At 35.4% G+C, this 12,456-nt stretch overlaps 1 protein-coding gene across 1 annotated transcript in view; it reads left to right on the plus strand.

The window, feature by feature from the left end:
• The window catches only part of DNAH8 (dynein axonemal heavy chain 8), a 429,487-nt gene that overhangs the window by 315,468 nt on the left and 101,563 nt on the right, over positions 1–12,456 (plus strand). Inside the window, exon 82 of the mRNA XM_060190815.1 lies at positions 10,205–10,278. Within this exon, the coding sequence (XP_060046798.1) occupies positions 10,205–10,278 (74 nt within the window). The remainder of the gene's footprint in view (positions 1–10,204; positions 10,279–12,456) is intronic.

The following is a 12,456-nucleotide window of genomic DNA, read 5'->3' on the forward strand; positions in this document are numbered from 1 at the left end:
TGTACTAGATAGAGAGGGAGGGAGAAAGAGAAACACCTGTAGACCTGCTTCACCACTCTTGAAACTTTCTCCACTGTAGGTAGGGCCTGGGGACTCAAAGCCAGGTCCTTGTTCATGTGATACATATACTTAATCAGACGTGCCACTACTCAGCTCCAGGAGTTTTTTTTTTTTAATTAGTTATTTAATATTGATTTAGAAAATTATGGGACAACAGTAGTATGATTCCACATTGTTCCCACCACCAGGAACCAAAAAGTAAGAATAGAACAGAGGAGACTAGGGGTAGAAAGAAGTTAGGAAATCTATTTTAGGTATGTTTGACTTCTTCCTTTCCAATCTGTATCTTTTTAATTCCTTTCTCTTTCCTGATCACAATGGAGAGAAATTCCAGTTCTATGATGAAGAGTAATGGTGATAATGGAAAGCACTATCTAGTACTGATCTGAATGGAAATGCTTTTAGCTTCTCACTATTAAGTATGATGTTGGCTGTAGGTTTGCTGTATGTGGACTCCATTATGTTAAGGAATTTTCCATCTAGTCCCATTTTTTATGGTGTTTGGTCATAAAAGGATGTTGGATTTTGTCAAAGGCTTTCTCTGCATCTGTTGAATAATGTGGTTTTTGGTTTTTCTTCTATTGATGTGGTGGATCACACTGATTGATTTATGTATGTTGAACCAGCCTTAAATTCCTGGGATAAGTTCCACTTGGTCATAGAACAGTCTTTTTTAATATACTGCTGTATCTGGTTGACTAGGATTTTACTCAGTATTTTAGCATCTATGTTCATAGAGATATTAGTCTGTAGTTTTGTTGTTGTTGTTGTTGTTGTATCCTTAACTAATTTTGGTGTGCTTCATAGAAGGTGGAAAGGGGTATTCCTGTGTCTTAAATCTTCTGGAAGAGTTTATAAAATATATATGTTAACTTTTTCTTTCTTTCTTTTTTTCTGCCTCCAAGGTTATTACCGGTGTTTGGTGTCTGAACTACAAATCCCCTGCTCCTAGTGGCCATTTTTCCCATTTTGTTGTTGTTGTTATTTCTGTCGCTGTTGTTGGATAGGACAGAGAAATTGAGAGAAGAGGGGAAGACAGAGAGGAGGAGAGACCTGCAGACCTGCTCACTGCTTGTGAAGCGACCCCCCCCCTGTGCAGGTGGTGGGGAGCTGGGGCTTGAACCAGGATCCTTCCACCAGTCCTTGTGCTTTGTGCCATGTGTTCTTAACTTGTTGCATTATTGCCCAGCCCCTCAAAGTTTTTTTTTTAACCAGAGGGGTAGGTTTTAACTCTTTTTTTTTTTTAAAGGTTTTGTAGAATTCATTTGTAAAACCATTTGTTCCTGGACTTTTATTGTTGGAGAAGTTCTTGATAACTTTTTCAATTTCTTTGGCAGTAATTGGTCTGTTTATGTTTTCAAGTTCTTCTTGGTCAGATTTTTGGAAGGTATAGTTCTAGGAATTCTTCCATTTCTTCCAGGTTCTCTAGCTTGGTGGCATAGAGTTGTTCCTAGATGCTTTGCTTGATACTTTGGATACTTATTATTTTTTGGGGGTGTCTATTGTGATATCTCTTCTTTCATTTACAATCCTATGGATTTGAGTACACACCCCCTTTTAGTGAGTTTGGCCAAGAATTTGTCAGTTTTGTTTACCTTTTTGAAGAACCAATATTTAGTTTTGTTGATCTGTTGTATGGTTCTCTTATTCTCAGTGCTGTTTATTTCTGCCCTAATTTTAGTTATTTCAGTCCTTCTGGTAGCTTTAAGTTTCCTCTGTGGTTCTTATTATAAGTTTCTAGGGTGTGTAGTCAGGTTGTTTATTTGAGCTTTTTCTTATTTCCTAATGTGTATTTGTATGGCTATAAATATCCCTCTTAGTACTGCTTTAGCTGTGTCCCAAGTATTTTGATAGCTCATGTCTAATTTTCACTGGATTCTAGGAACATTTTAATTTCTTCCTTTATTTCCTATTTGACCCAGTAGTTTTTAAGTAGGATGCTGTTGAGTTTCCATATTCTGGGACTTTTACTAATTTTCAATTTGGTGCTAAGTGTTAGTTTATTCCCATTGTGGTCTGAGAAGATGCTTGAGATTATTCTGATGCTCTTGAATTTGTTGACACTGTCTTTGTGTCCTAATATATGGTCTATCCTTGAGAATATCCCATGTGGACTTGAAAAGAATGTATACTTCAGTTTCTTTGGTTTAAGGACTCTGAAAATATCCAGAAGGTTTAGTCTGTCTCTTCCTTTGATTCTCTTGTTTCTTGATGACTTTCTGCCTAGATGGTCTGTCAATTTGAGAGAGGAGGGTGTTGAAGTTTCCAACTTTTACTTTATTACAATTGATACATTTTTGTAGCTCTGTTAGTAGATGTTTGACAATTTATATGGCCCATCCATGGATGTGTAAATGTTAATAATTGTTAAGTCTTCCTAGTTACTGATCCTTTGAACATAATGTAATGTCTACCCCTATCTTTTATTACTTTATTTTAAAATATGTTGTGTTAGATATGAGAATAGCTGTTCCTGCCCTTTTTTGTGGTCCATTAGCTTGTATGATAGTTTTCCATCCTTTCACTTTGAGTTTGCTTTTGTCCTGTTAAGTTAGACGGTATTCCCGCAGGTACCATATAGCTGTGCTGTGTTTTCTGATCCATGTTCTTACTCCTTGGATTTTCATTGGTGAATTCAGACCATTGACATTTATTGATAGTATGGATTAAAGGTATTTCAAAGCCATTATTCTGAACTTTTCTGAGTCTTCTGATATATGGCATGTTTTTGGTGATGTTGTTAATGTTTATAGGAGACCTTTAAGAACTTCTCACAAAGCAGTTTTGGTGGTAGTTGATTCCTTTAACTGTTGTTTATCTGAGAAGGTTTGTATCCTTCCTTCTAGTCTGAGTGACATTCTAGAATGATATAATACTCTTGGTTGAAAGCTTTTTTCACTGAGTGCTTTATAAATATCTTGTCATTTTTGTCTGGCCTTTAGAGTTTGCATAGAGAATTCTGCTGATTATCTTATGTCTTTTTCTCTATACATGATTTTTTTTTTCTCTTGAGGCCTTCATCATCCTTTCTTTATCCTTACTCTTTTCCATTTTAACTATGATGTGTCCTGGTGTCTTTAGGTCTGGGTCAATTCTGTTTGGGATTCTCTGGGATTCTTGAATCTTTATGTCCTTTCTGTTGTTTAGAGAAGCTAAGTTTTCTTCTTATCCACCATAAGATCCTTATTCTCATCTGCTCTATTCCTAGTTTATGGTGTGTGTTTATTAATTTTGCTTATATCTTACCACCTTTCAGCCATTATGTTGCTACTATGAATCTATCTGGACTACCCTGGGTAGAAGACCTCACCAATGTGCCCTGGGATTTTACCTCTCCAAAGCTCTACATCACTAGGGAAAGATAGAAGCAGACTAGGGGGTATTAATTGACCTACTAAAGTCCATGTTCAGTAAATAATCAATTACAGAAGCCAGAACTCCCACCTTCTGTACCGCCCCCTCCCCGAAAATTGTTCCATACCCTTAGAGGAAGAGAAATGTTAGGGGAAGATGACCGGAGTTCTCTGAATTCTAATTCCATCAGGACCCAGAAAGAGAAGAGAAGAAAAAGGAAGGACAATTGGAAGTAGTAACAGGTGTAGATTTGACTTCAGAAGAGAATGTAGGACCATAAAAATGGATACATATATATAGTTATATAAATAGTAGTCAACCCATATCAGTGACCTTGGGAGAACTACTGTAGTTTCCAATGGAGAGAATGGGTTCACAGAACTCCAATGTTGGGAATACTATGGAATTATACCCCTATTATCTCACAATTTTTTTTAAAAGTTTTAAATCACTAAAAAAGTTAAAAAATATATTAGGTGGAAATTCCAAAAACTCCTACTTGACAATTAATTCTAGAACTTGCTATTAAAAAATACTGAACAAGATAGTAACTGTATAAAAGAAAGAAAAACCTCATAAAATATAAATAATCCTACTTATAATTATGAATTTAAGGACCATATCTAAAATAAAAACAGTAAGAGTTCAGTAAGGCATTAAAAATAGCATTCAGAAAAGTAATGTACCTTGGCCAAGTAGGACCCATATGAGTGAGTGTAAGAAAAATACAAAATTAAGAAATCTCATCTGGAAAACAGAAAAAGAGTTTAAAGCATGCTATTATTATTTTGATATATGTTAAAATATATTTTATAAAATTTCAGCATTTGTAATTGATTTTTTAAAAGTTGAAATAGAAAATATTTTTAATATGGTAATGGATGTGAATTTCAAACAAAAATGTCATTTTTATTTGTGAGTATTTGGAGACATGTCATTATAGTAAGGAGTAAGATAAAGATGCCTGAAATAGCTAATAAATTGTAAGAATTATAAATAAAAAGTTCTAAGTACTGGAAAGAAGGAACAGATATGACTCTCAGACAGTGTAATTGTTTAGCTGAAGAATGCAAATAAGTTGCCCACAAACTGTTAAATTTAGCAGAGTAGTTCAGTATGGCAGATGGTCATAAAATAAATATATTTTAAAAGTCAATACGGTATTTGTAAAACAAATGTGAAAGTACTATTCACTATAGTGATAACAATATAAATGGGAAATTATTAAGTGCTTGCTAGGAAAAAAAGTGTAAGACATTTAAGAGACATAAAGGTAGACTAGAATAAATGGAAAGTTGATTCATATTTCTAGTATAAAGAACTCAGTATCATAAAGAAATCAATATATATATTAAATTAATCTATAAATTGAATGGAAGTCTAATTGAAATTCCAACAGTACTATTTGGATAGCATAAGGATCTTAGATCATACACAACAAGAAATAGACAACAATATCCAAGAAAGCTTGAAAGAAAAAAAAATAATGATGAGGAACCAGCACTATCTGATTTTAAAAACTTCATCAAAGGGCAATATTTTAACTCATATGGAACTGGCAGAGAGTAGATAAACAGATCAATGGAGCAAAATGAAAGGCCCCAAATTAGGTTCTAGTATATATAATAGCTTAATCTATGATATAATTCAAATTTCAAATAAGTGGAGGAAAAATGACTTAGTCAATAACACATGGTGGGATGACAGGCTAATTTTAGAAGGAAGTATAAGAGTTTCACCTCACATTTAAACTCCAAAGTAAATGCTAGATTGATTTTCAATGGCTTTAAGCTTGAAAAATAAAAAGAATAAATTGAATAGTTATTTTATTGAGGTGTCTAATCATAACATCAGTGTCCCAAACCAGAGGGACAAGGTATTGATAGCAATTTTAAAACTTGTATTAGGGGCCAACAAGATAGCTCACCAGAATAGTGCACTTGCTTTGTCATGAGTATGACCTCGGTGTCCAAGCTGGGGCCTCATTACATTGAAGGAGACTTTGGTGCTATGGTGTCTTTTCCTCTGTCTCTCCATTTCTCCTTCTTTCTGTCTGAAAAAATTGACCTAGTACAGTAAAGCCCCAGTGATGACCCCCAAGTAAACAAAAACAAAATAAAAACTTCTCTTGGTAGAAACATTATAAATAATGTTAAAGTACATATGAGAATAAGACAGGGCCAGGCAGTGGCATACCCAGCAAAGTGTACATGTTACATTGCTCAAGGACCCAGGTTCAAGCTCCCAGATTCCAGCTGCAGGGGGAAAGTTTCATGAGCAATGACACTAGCAGTGCTGTATGGATTCTTCTTTCTCTCTCCTATTCTTTTTTGTTTGTTTGTTTGTTTGCATCCAGGGTTATCACTGAGGCTCTGTGTCTACATTATAAATGCACTGCTTCTGGCAGCCATCTTTTCCCATTGTTGTTGTTACTGTTGTTGTTGCTGCTGCTGCTGCTGTTGTTGGATAGGACAGAAGAAATTGAGAGAGAAGGGGAAGACAGATAGGCAGAGAGAAAGATAGTCACCTGCAGACATGCTTCACCGCTTGCAAAGCAGCCCCCACCCCCTGCAGGTGGGGAGCTGGGAGCTGAAACTGGGATCCTTGTGCCTGTCCTTGCACTTTGCATCATGTGCGCTTAACCCGCTGTGCTATCGCCCACCCCCTCTCTTTCCCATTCTGTCCTCCACTTCCCACTAGATTTCTGTCTCTATCTAATAAATAAAATAAAATAAATAACTTAAAAATATGAGTATAAGAATGTGGGCTGGGAACTATAGTATTTATTTTAGATTGGACATGGGAGATGTGTGTGTGTGTGTGTGTGTGTGTGTATGTGTGTGTGTGTGTGTGTGTGTGTGTATGTTTATAAATGTTTAAGTTGTTTGTATGTTTTGCCCCAACTATTCTACACATATGAATTTGTTCTGAGAACGTAGTGGGAGATACACAACAAAACATATACACAAATATGTCTAATCTAGTGCTATTAAAATACTGAAAATTGACATGTTTTAAATATACAGAGGGTCTTGGCTAGATGAACAAGAACGATTGTTATCAACATAATGGAACACCATATTGCTATTATAAACTGTTTTGTCAATACTGAATAACAATAAAATGTTCAGACCATACAATACGCTCTGACTTAGAGATAAAATAATGTATATATCTGTATATGTGCTAAATAGGTCCATATATAATTTTTAATGTAAATAAGTCTATATCCCCTTACTCAAAGCCCTTGAGACCAGATATGTGTCAGAAATCAGAAACTTGCAGTTTTTAGAAAGACAATGTGCTGTATAATAATACTAGACACACAACATCACTATTTATAAAGCTGAGGGTGTGTAAGGGCTTCAGCTGCTCACTAAGGTCTCCTTTCCATTTAGCCCAGCTTTGGCCACCAAAATGATTCCATAATAAAACTTTCCATTCTCAGAGACTATTTTAAATTATGAAATAGGAGTGATTAACTGTATATTGTGCATATTAAAATGAATAGAATGGAAATATCTAGGGATAGTTGTTGATCTTCATTTTCTTCTTTATACTTTGTATTATCTGAAGCTTTTACTATGATATGTATCACTGAATTAGAGATAAGAGATTTTTAAAAAACAAATCAGAGAATGTGAAAGAAACATAAGTTTGATATTAGGATAGGAATGGAAAGGCAGTTGAAGTATTACTAAACTTTCCCAAGTCTGACCAGAAAATTGAGAAGAAGCAGGGGTCAGGTGGTGGTGCACCTGGCTGAATGCACATGTTCCCAGTTCAAGTCTTTGGTCCCCACCTGCAGGGGGAAAGCTTCACCAGTGGTAAAGCAGGACTACAAGTGTCTCTCTGCCTCTCTGTCACCTCCTTCCTCTCGATTTCTGGCTGTCTCCATCCAATAAATTAATAAAGATTTAAAAAAAAAAAGAAGAAAAGCAAGGACAAGAAAAACTTCAAACTACCCAAGAATTAACTGTGCTGTATTATCCACAAGAACACTTCTTACAACACCCTCTGTATTCATCTTTCTCTTAAGAGTACCCCCTTGAGATGGCCTGGCAGTTTTCCCCATAATCTCTAGAAATTCACCCTGCCTCTTATTTCACTGGCCCCTGCCCTTTGGAGTCTGTTCCCTCCCCATGTAAAAAAAAAAAAAAAAAAAAAAAAAAAACTTCATCACTTTTTCAATATCAATTAATCTAATTCTTTCAGGCCATTCAGAAAAAAAGTCTCAAATATGGATTGGCTTATATTAAAAGTGAAGAAAGACTGCAGATCAATAGCTTCATCTCAAAATACTGTGTAAAGAGCAAACTAAACCCAAAGCACATGAGGGAATAATAAATGGTTAAAAGGAAAACCTGAAACAGAATAGAAGAACAGTGGAGATTCAACAACTCTAAAATTATTTTCTTTGAAAAGCTTAACAAACACTAGCTTGAATGATCAAGAATAAGACTAAGATTACTAAAATAGAGAATGAAACTGGGGCCATTACCATTGATCTGACAAAAGTTTAAAAGATCAAGTCACCTGAACAAAAACCAATTCCTCTTTTTTTTTTTTGAGAGTTGAAAAGAGTTGGATGAAGAAAGAAAACAGGAAATCCATGTTAATACATTTTGTTCCCACCAGTTTCTAAAATAAAAAGGAACCTATTTCTCTTTGTAGAATCTGGAAGCTCCTTCCATTCAAATCCCACTTCCTTTTCATTCTTCTTCTAATACTTTGTGTGGATTCTTCTCTGTCCCTAGGAATAGTGCCTGGTTCTTCTTGAGCAGAAAAATTCACTGGGATTTTGGGAGTGGGGAAATCTATCTAAGTTCTATAACCTTGGACTGTTGTAGTGCCTAATGTCCCCAAGCAGTTATTTCTCCATCTTTTGTCATTATCTAGTGCAGTTTCTTCTAGTGCAAATGCTCTCTGATGTTGCACACTGCAAACCCTCACAGAATCTCTTACCATGAAGTGCATGCTGACATTTAACTGGTGTTTCCTGATTAAGTTCTTCTCTGGTTCCTGACATACTTCCCTTCCCACCTCATAAATATCTCATCCCTTAAAGCTTTGACTAGTGATTCACAAATCAGTCTCATTGTTTTCTCAACCTCAGGCATTCATTTTTCTTCCTGGAGATTTAGACTCATCTAATAGTACAGCAGAGTAAGATATACGCTAGTTCCACTGACTTTTTTCTATGCTGAGGTCACAAACTCACAGAAAATCTGGGTCCTCAAAAGTCTTTATTTTTTTCTTTCATCGGGATTATTGATGAGGCTCATGATAATGCCACCATTACCAGTGGTCTTTTTTTCTCTTTCTTTTTCTTTCTTTCTTTCTTTCTAAAAAGGGAAGGGAGAGAGAGAGAGAGAGAGAGAGAGAGAGAAAGAAAGAGGGAAGGAGGGAGGGAGGGAAGGAGGGAGGGAGGGAAGGAGGGAGGGAGGGAAGGAGGGAGGGAGGGAGAGAGAGACAGAGAGACTTATAGCACTGCTCCAACAACTTGTGAAGCTTCTTCCATTTAGGTGGAGACTAGGAGCTGAATCTGGGTGCCTGTACTTAGTAATGTGTGTTCTCTATCATGTAAGCCACTGCCTGACCCCTTAAAAGTCGTAAAGGTTAATTCTCCATCTCAGTGTTGTAGACTTCTTACATTTAGTAAATCCATATGTTTGGACACAAAATATGGCCTTGTGTCTAGGAAATTTAATCTTAGATTACAGATCTTGAAGCCATCTCTAGTTTTTGTTGGTTTCACGCTGGGTTCCAAGAGGGTGATAGAAGCAGTTACACTGCAATAACCCACCTTATAAGACTGAGCCAATTTGAGTTCCTTTGCAGATGAACATGCAAGTGAGAATAAACAGACAGAAACTACTATGAGCATGACTCTCAAAAAGAATGAAAGAATTTTACAAAATGCAGGTGGTGTGGGGAGTGGGTTACTAGGGAGAGGGGGGACATCCAATAGGCTTTAGTGGAAGGACCTTGGTATTTTGATGGTGGCAACATACTTTAAAGAGGTGTGAACTTGTACTTGAAATAAATATATACATATATGTATATATATTTATAAACCAAGGTAACCTAGAACCAAGATAACTTTTAAAAAAGAGAATGAAAAATCAATACAAATTTACACTGAAGCATCTGCAAAATCAGGGTTTCTAATCAAAACTCACAGCCAAATTAAAAAAAAAAATCCTTTCTCTCAAAGTAATTAAGGTAGAACTGTAGTTGTCTCTCTACCATTAGTCTTTTTTTTTCATATTATTTCCAAAGATGCCAAAGCTCTCCAAGGTATATGGTATAAGCTCCCAGCTATATGCCCTTGTCTTGGTCTTGGGTATTTTTTTCAACAATCACTTAAAATACTTACTTATTGGATAGAGACAGCCAGAAATTGAAAGAAAGAAGGAGAGACAGAGACACCTGCAGCACTGCTTCACTATTTGTGAAGCTTTCCCCCTTGCAGGTGGAGCCCAGGGGCTTGAACACAGGTCCTTGAGCATTGCAACAGGTGCACTCAACCTGGCGAGCCACCACCCAACCACTCCCTTGCCTCTTAGTATTTGCCTTTCTAGCAGAGACTTTCAGCTGTGTTTTCATTCCTTTCATCAACAAACCAAAGAATGCATACATTTGAATAACAAAGAGTCCTTAGAAACCACCAGCTGGGAAGGGAAGCTATGACCACAAAGAAGTTAATTTTTCCCCAACCCTAATATAAAATTTGTATAATATTATAAACTTTTTATTTTATAATAGTGAACCTTCTCCTATGTTACAGAATGTAGAACAATCTCAATGGGGCAAGGTCAAGAAGTGCATGCTCGAAAGTTGATCCAGACGTCAATGCTACATGTAAGTAACAAGGACTATTCCTAGTCTAACATTCTTTGTATTACTCTTCTGGCTATCAGGTCTACCTATGACCATCATGGTAATGGGAGAAGCCTTATTATGCCTGTAATACTCAATTCCACTTCTGTTTATTCCTGTAGAGTCAACTGTTGATTACCTTAGTTTAAGGTAGTTTACTTCTATCATTCTAACAAAAACTTATTCCATTTTTATTGTATATACTTGATTTTATTTGCATGAAATTTTTTTGAGAATTTAGCATAATACACTCCAGTTCCTCAGGACAGAAACTAGCATTCTTGAGATATCATAATCAATATTAATAGATATCAGATAGCTGTCTATATGCAATGTATACATATGTATATGCAGAAACATATGCTATATAATAGATACTTGCTAGGAAGGAACAGATTGAGACAGTTTAATTTCAATTTTTAGTTGAAGTTGGACTTCTATTTTTCATTAATGGATAGATTCAAATAAATAAGAAATATCTGAAAAAATACTTGACCATGTTAAGTTTAAATATTTATAATGGCTTTTGTTGAAAACTGCAAGCTGGGTGGAATGTTGAGAAGTGTTTTCCATCACATCTAATAAATACACAGAACATTAATTTTCTAGAAATGCTCAGTGGATAGCAATTTCAGCTATAATAAGAAATTATACCATTTATAAAAAATAAAATAAGATCTTGGTTTGTTTTTAAGCTTTTGATCTCATGAAGTCTGTAGCAACTTTGGTGCAGCTTTTTTATGGGAATTAATGACTAGAGAGGGTTAATGAGCTAAAACTTGTTGGGTCATCAAATTCTCAAACTAGTCATTAATTTTCAAGTGCCCTAAGCTCTAATCTTTATCATTTAATTAAATTCAATAATATATTTAGTTTATATATTGAAGCAATTATACATAATCATTTTTACTCAGAACAAATAGTTTATTCTACTGAGTGGTTTGACAGTTTAACTTTGAGCCTTAAGTAACTTATTTATAGTGTCAGTGAGTGGGAAATTTTAAATATTATAGTCATGTTAGCCAACTTTAGGCTACTATTTTTTGTGATTTTCATATTCTGTTTCTCAAGTTGGGGTAAATGTTGATAATAATGGCATCATGAGGAATAAAAAATAAGAATAAGTGCAGCCACATTGTCACTTGAGGGACACTACTTTTACAACATTGTGGAATGCAAAGTAGGGAACCAGAAAGTTTCTGGGTCATGATGACATTCACTAACCATGAAGTTTGTCTTCTGGACTCCCCAGTTATCTAGTCCAGTGTGCTCTTTTACTATGGAAGGCCCTCTGAATTGAATTTTCTCTTAAATTGGATGTATAATACCATATATTTACTGTGCTCAGTATTTTGTAGTTATCTGATCTCATTAGGTAACAAAATGTCTAGTTAATAAGCTGTGTTATCATAGGATAGTGATAATTATGTTAAAGAATTTTTTCACTTTAATAGGGAGTTAATGGTTTATAGTTATTGACACATAAGTATAATCCCTCATCTCCTTATGACTCGTGTCTGCAAGATACTCTTTCCTCCAACTTAGGTCCTTTTCCATCATCAGGTTCCAGGACCCCCAACTCATCTCTATCCTAACCTCCCCTCCCCAATGTCCTTTGCTTTGGTGCAGTACAAAGAACTTTTACCATGAATTTATATGGCAGTAGTGGAGGAAATAACTCAGCTAGTAGAGTGTAAACCTTGCATGCCTGAGACTCTGGTTCGGTCACCTACACCACATATACCAGAGTGTTTTTTCTGATTTTCCTTTCTCTCATGTGAAACTCCCCCCTCTCTCTCTTTCTCTCTAGCTCTTTCTCTCTCTTTTCTCTTCTTCTCTCCCTCTTTTCCTCTCTCCCTCTCCTTATACATATATATACATATATATATATATCATATAAAATAAAGACTTTAAAAAACAAAATAAACCTATGTTATATTTATTAAGTTTCATGGTTTCAGGAATATATGAGAAGAATGATGACAAAATGTAAGGTTAACATTATGATAGTGAATACCACCAAATGGATTGTCTCAATTTCTATGAGATAATGTTTAGCTCCCTCTGTAATGATGAATGACTTGATTTTGGAGTGAGCCTATTCGGATTTACTTTGGACACGATAATTTTAAGTTAGAAAATTCCAAAATACCTGTTCCT

This window comes from Erinaceus europaeus, chromosome 4 (assembly GCF_950295315.1).
Source record: "Erinaceus europaeus chromosome 4, mEriEur2.1, whole genome shotgun sequence".
NCBI lineage: Eukaryota > Metazoa > Chordata > Mammalia > Eulipotyphla > Erinaceidae > Erinaceus > Erinaceus europaeus.